Source organism: Lynx canadensis, chromosome B3 (genome assembly GCF_007474595.2).
Source record: "Lynx canadensis isolate LIC74 chromosome B3, mLynCan4.pri.v2, whole genome shotgun sequence".
NCBI lineage: Eukaryota > Metazoa > Chordata > Mammalia > Carnivora > Felidae > Lynx > Lynx canadensis.
In genome coordinates this window covers 37,552,334-37,573,456 of record NC_044308.2, presented here as the reverse complement: position 1 = coordinate 37,573,456, position 21,123 = coordinate 37,552,334, and the positions used below count along the sequence as shown (strand labels likewise).

Below are 21,123 nucleotides of genomic sequence, written 5' to 3'. Positions count from 1 at the left end.
AGAAGGGACAGAATCCCAAGCAGGCTCCACACCGTCAGCTCAGAGCCTCACAAACTGTGAGATCATTAAATTAATGAATTCATTTTAGAGCATCCAAAAATCCGTAGCATCTGGCACATACTAGGTGCTCCGTGACTGTTAAAGTGTTGTTTCTGCTTCTGTGCGAGTGCTGGACTTGTCTCACTGTTCTTTTTTTCCTTCCTGCCAAAACAGGAAAGAATAAACTTCCCTGTCACGCTTTTAGGGGTTTATCTGTGCTCATTTTTGTTCATGCCTCTTCATGTTCTTTTTTTTACAAACTAAAGGATATTAGGCAACATGAAGAAAATGTTTATGGTTTAGTTGTTGTTGCTACTGTAAATTATGTAATTATATCCTCTTGCAAGTAATATTCCCAAGACACGATTGCTGGTGTGTTTGTTTAGATTTACAGAAAAATTGCAAAGGTAGTACAGAGTTCCTTATAAACCCTCATCCCGATTTCTCTGATATTAGCACCTCATGTAACTTAGTTGCCAAAAGATATCAACACTGGTTCATTATTGCCAACTGAACTGCAGATTCTGTGCAGATTTCACCAGCTTTTCATTACTGTTCTTTTCCTGTTGCAGGATTCCATTGAGGGTCTCAGAATGCATTCGGTCATCATGTCTTCTTAGTCTTCTCAGGTCTGTGAACAGTTTGTTTTTTATGACCTTGACAGTTTTAAGGAGTACTTGTCAGGTATTATGTAGAATGTCCCTCAATTTCGGTTTGTCTGATGTTTTTCTTATGATTAGATTGGGGTCATGAGTTTGGAGGAGAAGACCACAGAGGTCAAGCGCCCTTCTTACTGCATCATATTAGACAGCACATGATCCCAACATGACTTATTACTGGGGATGTTAACCTTGACTGCTTGGTTAGGATGGTGTCTGCTAGGTTTCTCCACCGTAAAGTTACTGTTTTCATCCTCTATTTTCATCATGTTCTTTTAAATCAAAATTAATCAACAACTATTTGAGCTTTATACATAAGGGCCCACAGTAGGCCCTGAAGGAGGTAAGTGGAATTCTCGAACACAGGAGGCAATCAATATTTGCTATAAAATCTGTAGTTCTTTGGGAGTCTATAATGATTGTTGTCGCAGTCTTGATGGTGGAAAAGCAAAGGAGCAAGTGAGGCTCAAGACAGGCAGGAGGTGCACAGGGCAGTTGCATTCTTATTCTTCAGTCCACTTTGCTTTCAGAATCCATTCATTCACTCAACAGCTATTATTCAAGTGCCTGCTATGTGCCAGGTACTATTTTAGGTACTAGGGGCATGGCAGTGAATAAAAAAACCACATATAGTTCCCTCCCCTCATTAAGTTATAGTTTACTGGGGAGACAGGCATATGAGTAAAACCTGTGACATGTTAGATACGTGCTAGGAGAAAAATAAACTGGCTTGTATCTATGAATGGAGTGTTTTGGGGGCTGGTTTGTAATTGCCATAGTGTATGCTAAAGGAAGGCTGCAATTAGAAGGTAACGTTTAAGTCAAGACCAGCAGAATGTGCTTTTCCAGGCACGGTGTCCATAGGCACTTACCGCGCTCCAGCATTAGGGGCGCCTGTGTGGCTCAGTTGGTTAAGCATCCGACTCTTGGTTTCCGCTCAGGTCGCGATCTCATGATCTCATGATCTCATGATCTCACTTGAGCTTCATGAGCTCAAGCTTTGCATCAGGCTCTCTGCTGTCAGCACAGAGCCCACTTCAGATCCTCTGCCTTGCTCTCTCTCTGCCCTTCCCTTGCTTGTGCTCTTTTGCTGTCTCTCTCAAAATAAATAAACTTAAAAGAAAAAAAAAAAAAAAGAATGGTCCAGCAATAGAATTCTAAAACTAGGATTACTGTATGACCCAGCAATTCCACTTTGGGGTATATCTCCATCCAGAAGAATTGAAAGTACAAATTGGGTTGGTTTTCCCCATAGTACTATGAATTAAAAAGCTGTTTTAACAAATAATAGGTTCATAGAAAATCTCCAGTTTTGTGGTCTATATTCTCAAATAATAGGAAATGAACTTTCAATAAAAAAGTACATGGGTACCTTGGGCAAACTGTTTATTTCTCACAGGACTGAGGTACGGGTGGAAAAGGGCAATTTCAGAATATCTGGAGCATCTGATTAAATGAATTTCTACCTAAGCTATTAATTCACAGTAACTAAAAAAGAGACAATTTATCTCCTATGTGGACTTTTGAATTAAATATAAAAGAAACTCAGGCAGAGAAATATATGCACAAAAATTTTTGGTGTTCTACTTAAACTAACCAACATTTAAATTATTTTTTCTCTTGCATGAATAAATTCTGAGTGTGAGGGGGGGAAATGATCACTCCTCTCCCACCGAATTTATATAAAATTCAGCACTCAAAAGTAAAGCGACATGAGCACGTTCATTAGCAGGAGATTATGGCCCAACCTACACAATGCGATTTGTAAACAAACTTTTATATAGAAACCATAGATCAACACAATTATGCATTTTAAAATCTGAGGTTAACAAGGCATTTAAAACAACCGAGGGTTATTGCTACTGCCTGTGATATCACCGATTGTGTAAACATTGCTATCTGGTTGAAATTTTACGGACTAGACCAGGTATTTTCTGCAATGATTTAATAAGAGAACAGGATGCCAGTACTCCAGCTGTCCCCTGGCAGTTAAACTCTTCCCTGAATTTTTTTTTTCTTTTACTGTTGCTTTTAAATGGGGGGACTGTTTGCTATTTCAGGGCAATCGTGGGGTAAAAGAACAACAAAAAAATCATACACTGTTTGCTCAAGTGGGAGGAAGACTATGATAATTCTGTATCTGTGGAGTGGAAGAAGGGGAAAAAAGTGTTGAGTTCTTGCCTTACTCTTGATTTGGTGCACAAACCCCGTCAAGGTAAAGGGCTTGAAAAGTAGGTATAAAGGCGAGGCGGAGTTTCGTCTTTCTGGGGCTTCCGCAAACAGTACGCAATTTTAAGACGACAGTTGGGCTGGAGTCCGCCAAAAGCCCAGTTTAGTTTCCTCCTTCGTTTGCTAGATGGTTTCACCCGGCTGCCTTTAACGAGGGTCGCGAGTGGAAAAGAAAGGAGCGTCACTCGGTCGCCACGGGCGACCACGGGCCGACGGAGACCTCCCGACAGGCCAGCCTAGCCCGGCCCTACTGCTCGTCCCCGCCCCTCGCGCTCGCTCCTCGGGTCCCGCCCGCCGGGGCGCGGTGGCGGGGCTGGCCGGGAGCTGCCCTCATCCAACATGGCGCCGCGGGAGGCGGGTCCCTCTCTCCGGCTCCCGGGGTTCCGGTGCCGTGCGTTTTGGTTCCGGAGTAACAGTGCCCTCGCCGCGCCTTCCTTCTCCTTTTGCCGCTGCCGCTGCCGCCGCAGCCGGAACGTTCGGCCCGGGGCGGCTGGGGCCGGGCCCGCTCTCGCCGCGCCCTCTGACTCGGGGTGGGGAACAGGATTCGCTTCCCGACGGAGGGCCCTCCTCGACTCTCGCTTGGTTTGGCGGCCCCGGGTCTCCTTCCAAACAGCCCCCGACTGAGTCCCCTCCAGTCGGGGACCCTCCCCTCTCCACTAAGGAAGAGTGGACACCTGCCGCTCTGTCTCCCTAAAACGGGGTCATCTCCTCACACCCACACAGACGGCAGGGGGCTTCACGATCCGGTTCGCCCTCTTTCCCAACTCCAGAACCCTCTGACCCCCGTTAGTTTATATTGGCCCCTGCCTCGTGCCCCATCCACGCTCACAGAGAGGCAGCCCCAACCCCATACAGGCTGGGCCTGGCTTGCTGCCTGCGGGTCCCTTCCAGACCATCCCTCTTCTTCACTCCCCCGACCCCCTGTCCTGTTCCCCTCCTTCCGCTTGTCATCCTTTGGAGCTCTCGCCTAACCAAGATCCAGTGGGTACCTCCTGCCCCAGGATGTGAGCCCCTGTAACCTGTAATGCTGTGGCTGGCCTTTGGCCCCTTCCATGCCATGGAGAACCAGGTGCTGGTGATTCGTATCAAGATTCCAAATAGTGGCGCGGTGGACTGGACAGTGCACTCCGGGCCGCAGTTACTCTTCAGGGATGTGCTGGTGAGTGGTAATCTCAGTGTCCAAAACCCATTGAGGAGGGCGCAGGGATTTGTGGGGTCGTCAGCACCTTGACCGCTGAATCTCAGCCTGGTTGCCCAAGCTAGTGGCCGTGGCCATTGCTGGCCTCCTGTGGGGGCAGTTTTATTGCTTCCACGACAGACATTGATTAATTGCATGGACTGAAGTCTGGCAAATGTGCAGGACCCTGGGGAACTAGAGATGAATCAGATTGAACCCCTGCCCTCAAGGAGCTCGCAGCTGGACTGGGACATACACACAGAAGCATCAACTGGATGCAAAAAGCTGAGTCTAGAAGTTTTTTTTCCCCCAAGTGTTTCTCGGAATGTCCCTGGCCAGATTCCAGCCATGTCTTTCTACAGAGTTCCCTGAACTTGGTGACCAATAGGGAAAGAGAAACTAGGCGACTGGAACTTACCACGTTTCAACAAACCCAAGGTGCCATTGGTTTTAAGATACTATTTTGTGTACCACTCAGAAAGAAAAAAACAAAACAAAACAAAAACACTGCCTGTTAAACTGTGACATGCTGTGCATTATACAAAAGCAGCCCAATTTCAGAGATGTTAAAAGTGGAGGAAAAGGTGCATCTGAGAATCAATGCTGTGTTATTACTCTCAGGATATATTTCAAATAAAGTCATGGAACGTGAGAGCAGAGTGTAACCTCAGCAGTGGTCTGTTGAGACCTCTTATCTTTTTTGAGATAGTTACTGAGGAGTAGTGAGGTGAAACTGTTTTTCCAAAGTAGTGTTGCTCACGAGTGGGGGAGTCAGTACCAGAACTCAGATTTCCTTACTTAGTAATTTTTTTCCATGTGCTGCACTGCCATTTCTCATCTTTTATTTATTTATTTTTTTTTTAATTTTTTTTTCAACGTTTATTTATTTTTGGGACAGAGAGAGACAGAGCATGAGCGGGGGAGGGGCAGAGAGAGAGGGAGACACAGAATCGGAAACAGGCTCCAGGCTCTGAGCCATCAGCCCAGAGCCCGACGCGGGGCTCGAACTCCCGGACCGCGAGATCGTGACCTGGCTGAAGTCGGACGCTTAACTGACTGCGCCACCCAGGCGCCCCACTCTCATCTTTTAGCAGACATTTGAGATAGAGTGTATTGTGCCCATTTTATATATTGAATAATTGAAGTATCAGAGGCAGAACTGACATACCCAGAAGCATGTTGCAGGTACTAAATCTATAGCGGAAGTTACCTGCAGAATAAGATGGGGCTGGGTAAAGGTTCTTGGGAGGAGGGAGATCTGTGATGTGATTTTTTTTTTTTTTTTTTTTTTTTTGGTTGTCACAGGTGCCACCATCAAAATTTGATTCCTGTACCTATATTTTGAATTCTGGATGTTGCTGACCATCCAGGCCATTACAGATTTTCAGGTGTCTGGGCTACGAGTACAGAGGCTGGAGTGAGCCAGCAGCTTCCAGTCTTGTCCACCAAATGTTACCCTTCTCTTTGTGTCTGGAGTTCGCGCACTCGCGTGCATATAGTTTTCTTCTCGTGACAAAGCCCAGACTTCTTAGCATGGTCCTCTAGGCCCGTCTGGATTGGCTTCTGCCTGCCTGGCACCACACCACACCACACCTCACCTCTCCCCACACCCCACGAGCATCCTGTGCTCCAGGTTACATAGAATTAACTTTAGTTCTCCTAGGCTGTCTCCACTCGGTGCTTTTCTTCAGCTAGCCAACTCCTACGTGTCCTTTCAGAGCCCAGCTTCCCTTTTCCTCTACCGTAGTCTTGGTTATGTGCCCCTCCTCTGTGTTCCCACAGCATCGTTGGGGCAAAGCTCACAGGTTTTGTCACAGTTTTATCTCACTCTTCCGGTAAATGGTGCATTTCCGGAGGAGATGGACATTCATTTCCCCTCTTTCTCGTGCTCCGTAGGACCCTGAAATATTTGTTCAGATATTTCAAAGGGAGCGTTAAAAAAGATGCATGCAGGGCGCCTGGGTGGCGCAGTCGGTTGGGCGTCCGACTTCAGCCAGGTCACGATCTCGCGGTCCGTGAGTTCGAGCCCCGCGTCAGGCTCTGGGCTGATGGCTCAGAGCCTGGAGCCTGCTTCAGATTCTGTGTCTCCCTCTCTCTCTGCCCCTCCCCCGTTCATGCTCTGTCTCTCTCTGTCCCAAAAATAAATAAACGTTGAAAAAAAAAAAAAAAGATGCATGCGGTTATGGTTTTGTGGACAGCCTGCTAGGTTTTGAATCAAAACGTGGGTTTAATGGGGCGACTGGGTGGCTCAGTCAGTTGAGTGTCCAACTCTTCATTTCAGCTCAGGTCATAATCCCAGGGTTGTGAGATCGAGCCCTGCATTAGGCTCTGTGCTGAGCATGAAACCTGCTGCAGATTCTCTCTCTCCCCCTCTGCCCTGTGTGCTCTCTGTCTCTCTCTCTCTCAAAAAAAAGTGAGTTTAATTGCAAGCAGTCTCACTAACTAGACAAGTCACTCTACCTCTTTTAGCCTCAGTTTCCTTACTTGTAAAATGGGGACAATACCTGCCTTCAAGGCTTGTGAAGATTAAATTTTTTTTTTAACGTTTGTTTATTTTTGAGACAGAGAGAGACAGAGCATGAACGGGGGAGGGTCAGAGAGAGAGGAAGACACAGAATCCGAAACAGGCTCCAGGCTCTGAGCGGTCAGCACAGAGCCCGACGCGGGGCTCGAACTCACGGACCACGAGATCATGACCTGAGCTGAAGTTGGACGCCTAACCGACTGAGCCACCCAGGCGCCCCAAGGCTTGTGAAGATTAAGTGAGATCGTGTCTGTGATGAGAAAGGTGTGAGCTTTCTTTCACTTTGCTCATTTGAAATAACAGAAGATATTTAGAACACAGTGATACAGTGTTTACAAACACAAACTCTGGGCCAGATTGCCTGGGTTTAAATTGCAAGCCTTACCAGACTCACTTGGGCAAGTGTCTTTTGTGTCTCAGTTCTTTACCTGTAAAAAAAAAAAAAAAAGAGGGGTAGAGGATGAAAATAATGCCCACTTCATAGAGTATGAGGACTACTGGAGTTGATACATATAAAGCACTTAGAACAATCTGGAATGAGGTAAATGCTCTGTAAGTATTGTTGTTACAACATAAGGGACAGGGCCTGGCTCTTTTGCTTCTTAAGCATCTCTCTATTGTACCTTGGCTCCAGGCTGATTGGCTTTACTTTTTTTTTTTTTTTTTTTAACGTTTATTTATTTTTGAGAGAAAGAGACAGAGCATGAGCCGGAAAGGGGCAGAGAGAGAGGGAGACACAGAATCTGAAGCAGGCTCCAGGCTCTGAGCTGTCAGCACAGAGCCCAACGTGGGGCTCGAACCCACAAACTGCGAGATCATGATCTCAGCTGAAGTTGGATGCTTAACTGACTGAGCCACCCAGGCTGACTGGCTTTAAAGTCAACTTTGGACAATCGGTCCTACCATCTAGAGTGCCTTGTGTCCTCACACGTGCCTATGTGCAGGTAAGCCCAGGTGGAGCATGTTTAGAGCCCTGATGAAGGGCTCTTGACAATGGGTGCTGTGCTATCTCCTGTGTTCCTATAGCAGGCTCTACGAACTGCACGTACAGATCCTGGTGGGCACCTGTGATTTCTTCACCAGGGTCACCTCATCTTTTCATCAAAAAATTGTCAAAAAACTGGACACCTGGGTGACTCGGTTGGTTAAGCGTCCGACTTCGGCTCAGATCATGATCTTACAGTTTGTGAGTTCGAGCTCCATATCAGGCTCTCTGCGAATTAGCGCAGAGCCCACTTTGGACCCTCTGTCTCCCTTTCTCTGCACCCTCCCTCCAAATAAACATTAAAAAAAAAAAAAAAAAGAAATTGTCAAAAACCGACAGCTATATCAGCGTCTTTGGCTTGGAACCTTAAAATTTAAAGCCAAATTGGGGCGCCTGGGTGGCGCAGCCGGTTAAGCGTCCGACATCAGCCAGGTCACGATCTCACGGTCCGTGAGTTCGAGCCCCGCGTCAGGCTCTGGGCTGATGGCTCAGAGCCTGGAGCCTGTTTCCGATTCTGTGTCTCCCTCTCTCTCTGCCCCTCCCCCGCTCATGCTCTGTCTCTCTCTGTCCCAAAAATAAATAAACGTTGAAAAAAAATTAAAAAAAAAAATTTAAAGCCAAATGAAATCTGGAAGCATCCCCCTCATCTCATGTAACTCTCTTCTCCCCGGTTTTCAAATTCGGAAGCGTGAACCCCAGAGGGGGAAAATGCTAAAGCCACACAGCTCGTTTTTGGTAGGACCAGACACAGAAGCCAGAAGCAGTTTGTGGTCACTGAGTCATCTGTATCTGAGAGGGTTTTGTGCCTGAGGTTGTAGTCGAGGGCTCTCATCACTGCTCTGTCAAATAGCTGGGAGACCTTGGACAAGGCACTTAGCCTCTCTGGGCCTGTGTCTGGGTCTGAATAATTCGGGACTGGCTGCAGGGTAAAGTAGGCCTAGCTGGTCTTCAAGGGCAGAGACATTTGATTATCTGTTTTTCAGCTTTCTGTGTTCTTTTCCTTGTAGACACAATCTCCGGTTTGGGAAAATTGTGCAGGAGATCGCAATTAGTGGTGCAAGAGAATGTTCCCCGTATTCCTCTTGGTATTTGAATCCTGTCTCCCAAGTCCCAGCTCAGATTTCCTCTCATCTGTGAAGTTTTTACCTAGACTGAGCCTGTGATTTTTTTTCTGCCTCCTGAGTTAGCAAATACTGTATTTATGTCTTTTGTCTGGCTCTTATCAGCCTATAAGTGCACTGTATCGTTATTCTTTTAGGTTTGTCTTTATCTGAGTGACCAGACTATAATCTTCCTAAATCTTACTCTTCTGTAGCCTACAGCTTTGTGATCTTTATGCTCCTGGCATGCGTAGATGCTTAATTATACTTTTGGTCCATCATATATTTGATTGGTATATTAAAAGCATGGAGAAGAAAATGACCAAGAAATGATCACCATTAAAATATTTAAATTTAAATTTTCTTTTGAAAGCTTCTTTAGGTAAATGTTATGTTGTGAATAAGGGCTTTTTCTCTTTTCCTGGAAATAAGTCACTTAAAATATAACTGTAAAATATACATAGAATTATTAAATATGTCCTGGTTAGAAATGACCAGTAGGTATTAACTAATTTTGAAACTTTTCAACTCTTCAGCATTATGATAAGCCCCACCTTATTTGCTTTAACAGAACGATATGGCTGGTTGTGTTCCCATGATCCCTCAAGCAAGTTTGCTTTTTTTTTTTTTACTCTTTTTCCCCACATGAGGTGTAAAGCCTATGTGACTCCTTGCTATGGTGGTGGGCAAAAGGGGCCACTGCTGCCCCCCAAGGTTTTCAGCTACTTATTAGAAATTTGCTGTTTGACGGGATCTGCTATTCATAAGTAGGAAGGATCCTAAATTAGTTTGCTGATGCTGTAGAGTTCATGGCACAAGATCTAGGTGTTCAGAGTTCCCTGAAAGAAATGTCGACGTGGAGGGCTGGGGGTGGTGTCCCCCAGCTTGTTTTTAACCACACCACTAGTTAGAAAAGGTCCTCAATAGATGCTCTGGAAGGATGATGGGAGTGAACAAATGACTATCCACCAATCCTCAGGTGCTGAAATTTTGGGTTTCATTGTTAGGTAAGCTCTATAATTTTCCAGTCATCAGTGACTTGTTTTATTAATTTAACAGACACTATTGTGGCACCTACCGTGTGCTAGACACTCTTAAAATCCCTTTATAAATGTGAACTCATTTCGTCCTACGAGGTAGGTACAGTTATGATCTCATGGCCCAGATAGACCCAGTCACCGAGCTGCTGAACAGCAGAGTCAAGGTCCACCCCTAGCAGTCTGGCTCCAGCCCACACAGTCAGGCTTTACACTAGCTGTCTGTAGAATTTATTCCATACTCACTCTACAGTTTCCATTTACCTGTCAATAAATACTTTTACCTACAAGTGTGTAGAATTTTTTTAACACTCGATTTTTTTTTTTTTTTTTAAATACTTCCTCAAAGTTGATGTTGCATGTGCTAAGACTAGAGTCAGAAGGAAAAAAATAACCTCCTTTGGGTCTAATGAGCGAGGGTTGCCTAAGATAGTTCTCTTTGATCAATTTTATATGCACAGATTTATTTTTGAGGGGAAAAAAAGGCACTCTGGAGGCGAGGCTATTATGCAAATTTCCACTGCAGCAAAAGCTTCTAAAGAACTGCCTTCAGAAGGAAGTTGCAGCCGCCACTCTGCTAAGTGCCCCGCTTGGAAGGGCTGTGGGCTCCCTGCTGAGAACTACCGTAAGCCGCTTTGTCACCCAGCTGCCTGGTGCCAGTTCTGGCAGAGCCCAGGAGGGACGTTGTGGCAGAGTCCCAGAGAGCAGTGAGGTTTGCAGACCATCTAGGTGGGGCTGGACATCATGGAGGGTCATCTTTCCCAGTGCTGGCTATTTCTTGAGGATGTCCCATGCCTCTTGAGCTAAGCTGTCTCCATAGACTGATTTTTAAGATTTCAACTTTACAGGTTCATTTAAATATTGGTATCAGAATATATAAACTTAAAAAAAAATTTTTTTGTAGCCTAGATTAACTCTGTTCCAGTGTCATTCAATATACGTTTTCCAGTTGCTTAGGAGTAAAGGTTGATAAAAATTGTTTGTATCAAATGTAGCATTATAGGTTATGGCATTATTGGAATAATATGTCACAGAAACTTGTTTTTTGAACTCTTTGCACTACGAATACAAGGCACGATGTTGCTAGTTACATATCAGAAGCTGCATTTGAGTGTCCACAATGTGCTAGGTTAATTTATGTATATTATTTAACTTAATTTTTGCATTATCTCTCTAAGTATTACTAGACTCCTATTGGAGGATAATCAGATTGAGGCTCAGAGAGGTTAAGTAATTTATTTCCAGTCACAGAGCTTGTAGGTGCAGACCTGGGATTCAAACCCAGGCTAGTCTGACTCCTAAACCCCTTACTCTTTCTACTGGCAGTGCACTCCACAGCCTCCCGTAGAAGAAACTGTTTATTTGTTTAATACACAAGGGGTGTATTTTTTTATTAAAAATTTGTTAATGTTTATTTTTGAGAGAGACAGAGCATGAGCGGGGGAGGGGCAGAGAGAGAGACAGAGAGAGAGAGAGAGAAAGAGAGAGAGGGAGGGTGGGAGGGAGGGAGGCACAAAATCCAAAGCAGGATCCAGGCTCTGAGCCATCAGCAGAGTCCAACGCGCAGCTCGAACCCATGAACCCATGAACCGTGAGATCATGACCTGAGCCAAAGTCAAACACTTAACCGACTGAGCTACCCAGGTGCCCCCACAAGAGTATATTTGTATATACTGTTGAATCAAGAGGGAAAGATTGTTACGAATACATAGTAGAGGAAATTTTGTAAAGAATCTCCCCCCACTCCCCCCACCCCCTGCCCCAAAATAGAGATTTAAGCTCTGGCCTCACATTGCTGGGCTAAGTGTGATTATGAGCTAATGTTTTTATAGTTTATGCCAACATTTCAAAAATCTTCTTCAGGTTCTCATATTTCCTCTAGGATTTGCCACATGTTAGCAATAAAGAAGATGGCTAATTGTGTTTCTTTATTCTTTCTTTGTTTAGGATGTGATAGGCCAGGTTCTGCCTGAAGCAACAACCACAGCATTTGAATGTAAGTCTGGCTTGTATACTTTCTTGACTATTTCTTTCTGCAGTAATTTTTCAAAGGGTTTATGGGTTGTATTACTTTAGAAACTGACAAAAACAGATTATTTATGATCATCATATGGTACATTTAAATATTTATAAATTAATGCAAGTTTAATGATGATACTGAACTGAGTAATATTTTCTTATTTAATCATATCTTGGGTGTGCATATTTCTATAATATAGCTTTAATTACCAACATGACCTTTATCTGCTCTTGCTCCTCACTGTAATAATATTGTGGGACGAAATGAAACGTGTAAACTACCTGTAGGCCAGTGATTACTGATTAAGAGATTGTAATCCATTACTGCTTTAACACAGCAACAGAGTAGAGCTTTTAAGTGAGCGTTGCCTGGAATAATTCTGTTTTAGTGGGGCTTGGTGTGGCTGCTACATGATGACAGTAACACTTCAGTCTTGAGTCCTTCTTCCTCACTGTCCCCTCCCCCACCAAAACCAATTGGCCTGGGGATTGGGAGGGGGCAAGATGGACTAGAAAACGAGTTTCCACATGAGCCAAGTCATTGCAAAGGACATCAGGGTCCAGTAATGTTAAGGTGAGAGTTTAGTCCATAGAACAAGGGCTCTGATGTTGAGAAGGATGAAGTAAGGATTTTTTCCCATCTGTTTTTAGAAGGTGAAGGCCACTTTTCCATTAGAAGATGTACGGTTTCTTCACAGGATAGTTTACTTGTTCTTGGTTTTTACGCAGATGGTTAATGACAGTGAATACAATGTCTTTTATTTATGCTCTCTTTGGAGGACAATTTGGTGGTACTTAACAAAATATAAAATGTGCAAAACCTTTGATTGAGCAGGTTTTCTTTTAGGAGGCTTTTCAACAGAAATACCTGCACATGTGTTGAATGCCCTTCAAACAAAATATTCATTGTGGAATTAAAAAAATTTTTTTTAATGTTTATTTATTATTTTTGAGAGAGAGAGAGAGAGACAGCATGAGCAGGGGAGGGGCAGAGAAAGAGAGAGAGAGGGAAACGCAGAATCCAAAGCAGGCTCCAGGCTCTGAGCTGTCAGCAGAGAGCCCGACGTGGGGCTCAAACTCTGAACTTTGAGATCATGACCTGAACCAAAGTCAGATGCTTAACCAACTGAGCCACCCAGGCATCCCATGGAATTATTTTTAATAGCAAAAAATTAGAGGAAAGCTAAATTCCTAGAATAATGGATTAATAAAGTATCCATTACCCGAAGCAGCAGCCAATTGAGCAGCAGCTAAAAAGAATGATTTTATGCATCGACATGGAAAGATTTCCATGATACATTGTTGGATAAGTAAATAATATGTATGGTGTGATCCCATTTTATAAAATAGCTAATCCCTGTACCTCCCAGCTTCGTGTATATCTTGAGAGGCAAGGATCTGCAGAATGCCCACCATAGTGTTTCCAGTGGTGTCCCCTTTGGGAAGTGGACTTGAGGGTTAGAGTGGGGAACGGTTGGCTAGATGAGCACACTTTTTACTTTTCTATACTTCTCTATTGTTTGAAGATTTTTCAACATTCATTACGTGTATTTAAAAGTCACTTGCGTAAAACTCTTAAAATAATTAGTACTTTATTAACCACACTGGACTGTATATCGTATTGAAAAATGGTACGCGTATCTGAAATACTAGTGTTGCAAGCTCTTCAGAGCTTTTTTGGGAAGTCCTTGGTGGTACCCCAGATTTCATGGACAGGCTGATAGTTAACATCTGTTACTGTTGCCAGATGCTGTGCTAAGAACATTCCATGGTTATCTCATTTAATTTAACCTTCACAAATCTCCATGAAGTACTTGGAAGGACTGTTACTAGCTCCATTTTAGTTGAGGAAAGGATATCTGCTCTGAGCAGCTTGCTCAAAGTCTCATAGCTAGTGAGTGGTAAAGTGGACTTTCTCGTGTAGACTCCAGAACATGTATATATTCTCAACCACTGTTGACACATGTTTTGGGAGTTGTCAAAATTCTTGAAATTACTTATTCTGATTGTTTAAGTGTAACAGAAAATAAGTTTATTTTGTACTTCCTATCTTTTTTTTTTTTTTTTTTTTTTTTTTTTTGAGAGAGCATGCAGGGGAGGGGCAGAGGGAGAGGGAGACAGAGAGAGTATCTGTAGTAGGCTCCATGATATGGGGCTTGATCTCATAACCATGAGATCATGAACTGAGCCAAAATCAAGAGTCGGTTGCTTAACTGACTGAGCCACCCAGGAGCCCCTGTCCTTCCTACTTCTTGCTTTCTGGGTCCCACAGAGTGTCTTGACCCCACTGGCTTCCAGAGTGAGGGATCATAGTAATAACATCAATCATTTTACCTGTCATTTGTTGATGGCTTGCTCTCTTTCTAGCAATGGACTAGATGATTTACCTAAATTGTTGCTAATCCTGACAAAAACTCTGTGAGGTAGGAAAACTCTACCTTTGGGAACCTGAGGCCCAGAGACATGAAATGGTTGCCAAGGGTCATCAGCTAGGAAGTGGAGCCAAGTTTAAACACAGTTGTTTTTGACTGTGAAACATGCACTTGGTATAACCAAGTGTGTCAGAAGCCTATGAAGTGTGTTAAGTATGGTTGACGTGGCTGATGGGTTTATGGTTTATGGGTATGATGGAACAACTCTTGGATAAGTAAAACTTTAGCCAAAGAAATACTTATGGCAATATATTTAACACGGAAAAATACACCTAACACAACAGAAAAAAAAAGTGTGAATTTCTAGGTTTAAGTTCTAGGAGATCTCACTCCTTTACTGAAATAAGAGTGGCAACTCTATACCCATCTGTGTCTGGACAAGTTTTAGGCAAAAACAAAAAACAAAACCCCAAAACACACACAGACAAAATAGTAACAGTCCTTTGTTTCTTGAGCTTAGAGTACCACATACTTTCCCTTATAGACTTAGAATCCCAGCCTGGCTTTTTTTATGATTGCTCTAGGATGACCTTACTTTCTGAACCAAAGATCTGAACTAATAAATGGAATCTATAGAAGAAGCATTTGGAAAGATGTAGCTTGTAAGCTAATTTGCTGACATTTTTGAGCATTTCTATGGTCTGGAGCTATGATGGAACAACTTCCAAATAAAGAAAACTTTGATCAAAGATATATTTATGGTACTGTATTTAATATTGAAAAGGATACCTAGCACTAATTGATTTCTTATGCAAAAGAGATGGTAGGGGTGCTGCCTGGTTGGCTCAGTCGATTAAGTGTCCGACTTCGACTCAGGTCATGATCTCGCAGTTTGTGAGTTTGAGCCCCATGTCGGACTCTGTGCTGACAGCTTGGAGCCTGGAGCCTGCTTCTATTCTGTGTGTGTGTTTCTCTCTCTGCCCCTCCCTTGATCATGCTGTGTCTGTCTGTCTATCTCTCTCTCAAAAATAAATAATAAACATTTAAAAAAATGAATAAATGTTAATTTTTTTTATAAAAAAAAGAGATGGTATTGTCTTTAGCAATGTGAATTAAGCAACAAAGGGAAGGACACTGTCACGTTTACTTGTTCCACACAAATATAGAGGAAAAGAGTTGATAAGTGGAAAAGAGGGGAAAGGTCAGGTAATCTTAGATTCTTCAGTCTGAGAAGTGCCATCCATTGGGTAAGACCTCTGATCCCACCAGATGGAGCTAATCTCCCTCCACACCTTTGCTAGAGCAGGTAACCCATGGGGCCTGCCTTCTGATGAGTTGTGTGCATGTTTCCCTTTTCACTAGATTTTGAAGGACTTGATGACAGGTACTGCGTTTTATTTCACTCTTATCCTCAGTACTTAGCTTAGACCCTTGCTGAATAAAATGAAATGTTGTGTGCCCATATTCAGATGAGAATCTTACAATTACTGGGACCTAAAGCCAAGTAAGTAGTTTGCTATTTGCATTATTTGTGTTATTACCCAGGCACGGGATATAAACTGGTTGGTGGTGGACCAGTCATACTCCACACTTGACTGGGCCTTCTGTCCTGAGGGGCAGAGGGTCTACAATGACGATATTCTCTCTGGTTTGTGTTCCTGGGAGTAGTGTTTCTGAGGGGAGTTAGGCTGGATAAGGGGAGGGAGGCCCATTTGTGCTGATCACCTCTTGGACCGATGGCCCTAAGTCTTTTTCATTTTACCCCTTTTAGGTCCTTTTCCCCTTATAACTAGAGCACAAAGCAAAATACTTTCCAATATATAGTGCTTGATTTCTTTTTTTTTTTAACATTTATTTATTTTTGAGAGACAGAGAGACAGAGCATGAGCAGGGGAGGGGCAGAGAGAGAAGGAGACACAGAATCCAAAGCAGGCTCCAGGCTCCAGGCTCCGCGCTGTCAGCACAGAGCCCGACGCGGGGCTCGAACTCACGGACTGTGAGATCATGACCTGAGCCGAAGCCGGACGCTTAACCGACTGAGCTACCCAGGCGCCCCCCCTTGATTTCTTTTTTAATTAAGAAGGTATAGGTGATCTTAAAAAAAGAATTCAAGCAGCATACAAATGAAACGAAAACTAAAAGTCTCCATTTCCCTAGTTTACTATTTAACAGTGTGTTCTGTATCTTTACAGAAGTTTTCTCTGTACATAATGCATACTATACTGCGACTAGTTCCCCCAACCCCACTTACCTTATATATACGCGTGCATATATATATATATATATATATATATGTATATATACATATATATGCACATATATATATGTATATATATATATATGTTTTTATGCATGGTATATATAACCTCTTCCAACATCACTGTGCACAAATCGACTTCATTCCTTTGGATGACTACATTATACTTCATTTTATGGCCATGGCTTAATTTATTTAACCTATTGACGGGCCAATCTTAAGTTGTTAGTGTTTTTTTAGTATTGGAAAAAATGCTGCAGTCAACAGCATTGTCTTATATCTTTCCACATGGTGGAAATATATTTGTAGGATAAATTCCCAGGAGTTGGAACTACTGAGACAAAGAGTACCCCTATTTTACATTTTAATAGCTATTACCATGTTGTTCTCTAAAGGGTAGAACCAATTTACACTCCCACCAACAATGTTTGAGAATGCCCATTTCTCTCTACCCTCACCAACTCTGAGTAATTTTTTATTAGCAAACTTCCTAGTCAGTGTCAATTTGAAAGGTGGAAGAGATTATTATGCTATTGTTTTATTTTTGTTTCTTCAATTATAAATGAGCTTGAGTGTCTTCATTTGTATTTTGATCATTTTGTTTAATTTCTGTGAACTGTTTGTCACCTTTGCCCATTTTCCTTTTAGGTTGTACGTTTCTAATTGACATAAGGATTTTCCAATATTAAGAAAATTGGGGCTTTGTCTCATCTGTTTAGTTATTTTTGTTTAGTTTACTGCTTTCCTTTCAGCTTGCTTTGGTCTTTTTTTTCCCTCTGCTTTTTTTTTTTTCCCATAGAGAGGGTTGAAATTTTTACATGGTCAGATTTATCATATTGTCCTTTGTGACTTCTGGATTTATGCCATTCTTAGAAAGGTCTTCCACATTCCAGGTATTGAAAAAACATTCATCCGTATTCTTTTGTTCTACTTTAACAGGGTTAAGCACACACACGCATTAGGTATGTGCGTACATACATATGTTCGTATGTGTATTAGCATTTTTTTTTTTTGGAAAAGAGTGTGCACTTTTATTACAAATATCCGAAGATTTGAAAATTTTGTACCATCTCCAGTCTCTTTTGGTGAGAGGAGGAATCAGGTGGGGAATCCAACTTTATTTTTCAAGCACATAGACAGTTGACCCCATACAAGTTATTGAATAATTTGTCTTTTCCCAGATGTGAGAACACTTCTGAGATAAAGCTGAATTCCATTACCATAAAAAATCTTGGCTGTTCGCATGTGCGGGCCCTACATATGCTGTAGGAGCCTGACATTCATACAGGCCCGGAGACCCCTGCTGATTTTCACAGTTTCATTAACAGATTAATGAGTACACCAGCACACGAGGTGATAAAAATCAGCTGTGCCCACTGATGAGTTTCCTGTGCATATCTGTTTCGTGTTCCTCCCCCTGGCTCTTCTCTAGACAAGTGGCTGCTTCAGAGTGACTGGTGAATTCTTACTGGTGACTTGAAAGAATCGTCTTAAGTCTGTGTAGACAAATGCTGACTTCTCCCTGTGAATACCATGTGGCCCGCTTTTCCGTGGCACCCTGACTTCACACGTTTGGTCTGTAGCCTTCATAAGTATCTTCGCGCTTGTCAAACTGTGCCTCTGAGTTTTGGTTCGTAAAATATGGTTGTAGGATAAAGCTTTATTTTACTTATGTCTTTCTCCGACCGTGATCATGTTATGCTCACTTCTCGTTTCAGTTGTTTCATGAATTTCTGGAAGATTATTTTGGGTGGAAATTTTAAAGCCGGTTCATCATTTTAAATTTGGCATAATATGACCACTTAAAGGGAAATTGCAATGATATAAGTTGTGATAGACAACCGTAGCTGATGACTGGAGAAACACCTGTAGGAGATACCCTTCATGTCCAAATAGCAAAGACTGCCTCATTAAGAATGAATGGATGAGAAAAGTCTAAATTATAAAATGTTTGGAAATAATAAATTATTTAGAAAAAATGAAGTTTCATTTTTTTTTTATTTTTCAGAATTTTATTTTTTGAGAGGAGAGAGACAGAGTGTGAGCAGGGAAGGGTCAGAGCTAGAGGGGGACACGGAATTTGAAGCAGGCTCCAGGCTCTGAGCTGTCAGCACAGAGCCCGACACGGGGCTCGAACTCACGGACTGCGAGATCATGACCTGAGCTGAAGTTGGACGCTTAACTGACTGAGCCACCCAGGCACCCATAAATTTCATTTTCTTAAACTGTAGTATGTGTAGGAGATAAATGGTTGCTTATAGGCAGAACCAGGTAGGTTAATGAAAAATTGTAATTCACAATTATACAGTCTAAAGATTATTTAACAGGTGAGAGTTTATTTTACATCCTAGAATTTGAGACTATTTGAAGAAAGCTTTTATGTATTGAAATTTTGGTTGCAATGTCATCCATGTGCAAAGTCCAGATCCTTTTTAGTCTTATGAGAGTAATTGCTTATTTGTAATCTTGCTATGTTGCATGAAAATTAAGAAGTTTAATTCCTTTACCCAACTGCCAGGCTAGTTATTCCTGGAGGGCAGCAGACAATGCTGCTCATTCTTGAGTCTCTAGAACCCCGTCCTAGTGCCCAGCACACGGTAGACACTCATACGTGTTTCTGGAATGCACAGATGGTTGAAGGAATGAAGTAATAAGGACAAACCTTTTGTATCTCATCCGTCACAAAATCATGTTAGCCCTGGCTTTAAAATATATCCAGCGCCTGATGACTGCTCAGAATCTCAGCCTGGTTCGGGCTACCATCTTCCCTCACCTACGATGACAGGACTGGGATGATGGTATCCTACCTGGTCTTCCTGTATCTGCTTTTGCCTCCACACAGCCTCTTCTGCATATAGCAGCCAAAGTGATCCTTTAGAAGTGGGATCACAATACTCAGCACCGTCCATTGATTTCCATCTTACTCAGGAGTAAAAGCCAAGTCCTTAAAATCCCCTACAAGGCCCTGCATTTTCTCATCTGCCCCCAACCCTGCAACAGCATTGATTCCCTGAACTCATCTGTTTCTCTAGAGCCCGCCTGCTGTGCTAGCCACTCTGCCTTTGTTTCAGTCTCCTGAATATGCCAGGTATTCTTCTACCTCAAGGCCTTTGCATTAATTGTTCCCTCTGCCTGGAACACCCTTTCCCCAGACATCTGTGCAACCCATGCCCTCATCCCGTTCAGTCTATCTCAATAAGAGTGTGAGCTACTAGAGGGCAAGGCTTTTTTCTGTTTCCACTGTTACCATCCCCAGTGCCCAGAACATTGCCTGCTACATGGGGACACTTACATATTTGTTGGAGAGAGGAAGGGTGCAAAGGAGTGAAGAAGGAATCAGGAGGGCGGTGGCATGGAGCTGAAGTAAAACTCATGGCTGTGAGCGGTGCCTGGGTGGGTCAGTGGGTTAAGTGTCTGGCTCTTGATTTCAGCTCAGGTCATGATCTCAGGGTTGTGAGATCGAGCTCCACACCCAGTGCAGAGCCTACATAAGATTGTTTCTCTCCGGGCGCCTGAAGGACTCAGTTGGTTAGGCATCTGACTTCAGCTCAGGTCGTGATCTTGTGGTTCGTGGGCTCGAGGCCCACATCAGATTCTGCGCTGACAGCTCAGAGCCTGGAGCCTGCTTCAGATTCTGTGTCTCCCTCCCTCTCTGCCCTTCTCCCACTTGCACTTTGTCTCTCTCTCTCTCAGAAATAAATAAACATAAAAAAAAATTAAAAAAAAAAAGATGGTCTCTCTCTTTCTTGTGCGTGTGTGTGTGTCTCAAAAAGAAAAAAAAAAAAATCATGGCTGTAAAGATTTGGCCATAAAAGCCAGACTGCTAGTCCTGTCCAGATCTTAGATGCTACACCCGAGAAGGGCTCTAAACTTGACAACCTTTCTGATAATTTCTCGTCGATACGTGTTTCTAACTTCTACAGTTATGTTTGCATGTCTTTCCTCTTGCCTTGGAAAAATGCCTTTGCTGTAGTTCTAATTGACTCTCACCTGGCACTGAAGGAATGTGACAAATGACATCTTATATATTGCCTTAACTTTCTGTGCTCTTTGTAGAAGCTAGATTGTTTCTCTCAAAAGCCCGCTCGAGCCCCGTCCCTGCAGTGGGTGCTGTTTCGCTGACAGCTCCCTGGCGTCTGCTAGTTGACTGCTGTTTACCTTGACAGGCACTGTGCTTGCCATCCTGACCGCCCCTTACCTGCGGCTGCCTCTCCTCCATTGGGCCTTTATGTTCCTCCTCTTGGTTTCTCTTTCGGATTGCATGTTGCTTCAAATAAAATTGCTAACAACATATGGCCTGTTATGATTCTCTTTTCCCAAACTCTGCCATTTTGTGTATTTGTGACACACTGCAGATTTTGTGAAGATTGCTTCATAATATTTGTTTTCCATCTGCTGCACTCTATTTGGTATCTTGCTAGGATTTTTTCCTCCATTTTAAGTGACATTAACAAAATCCAGCCAGTACATAGACTTTCTGGTTCTACTTTTGCTTCCCTAATGTGCTGGAAAATCATATTACTATGCTCCAGGCAAGTAGAGAAGTCTGGAATTCTCATTGTGAACCAGTGTATCAGATCTATCGCATGCAACCCCCCCCCCTCCCCCCTTGGTCATATCTAGTAATGCTTTTTTGGTCAGATGGTAAAGAACCTCTGTGGATAAGACAAAAAGTTCAGATTATTTTTTCTACTTCTCATCACTTAGTACTACTACTTCCTCGTG

General features: G+C 43.0%; 1 protein-coding gene across 6 annotated transcripts in view; it reads left to right on the top strand.

Moving 5' to 3' along the window:
• Positions 1-3,394: 3,394 nt before the first annotated feature.
• The window catches only part of MAP2K5 (mitogen-activated protein kinase kinase 5), a 273,345-nt gene continuing 255,616 nt past the window's right edge, over positions 3,395-21,123 (top strand). For 4 of the 6 annotated variants that reach the window (XM_030317858.1, XM_030317856.1, XM_030317857.1 and 1 more), the window contains exons 1-2: positions 3,397-4,086; positions 11,698-11,746. In XM_030317858.1, coding sequence (XP_030173718.1) covers positions 3,952-4,086; positions 11,698-11,746 — 184 coding nt within the window. In that variant the 5' untranslated portion in view covers positions 3,397-3,951. Of the gene's footprint in view, positions 4,087-5,409; positions 5,493-11,697; positions 11,747-21,123 lie in introns of all 6 variants that reach the window. The other 2 variants (XM_030317860.1, XM_030317861.1) reach the window with 2 other exon arrangements.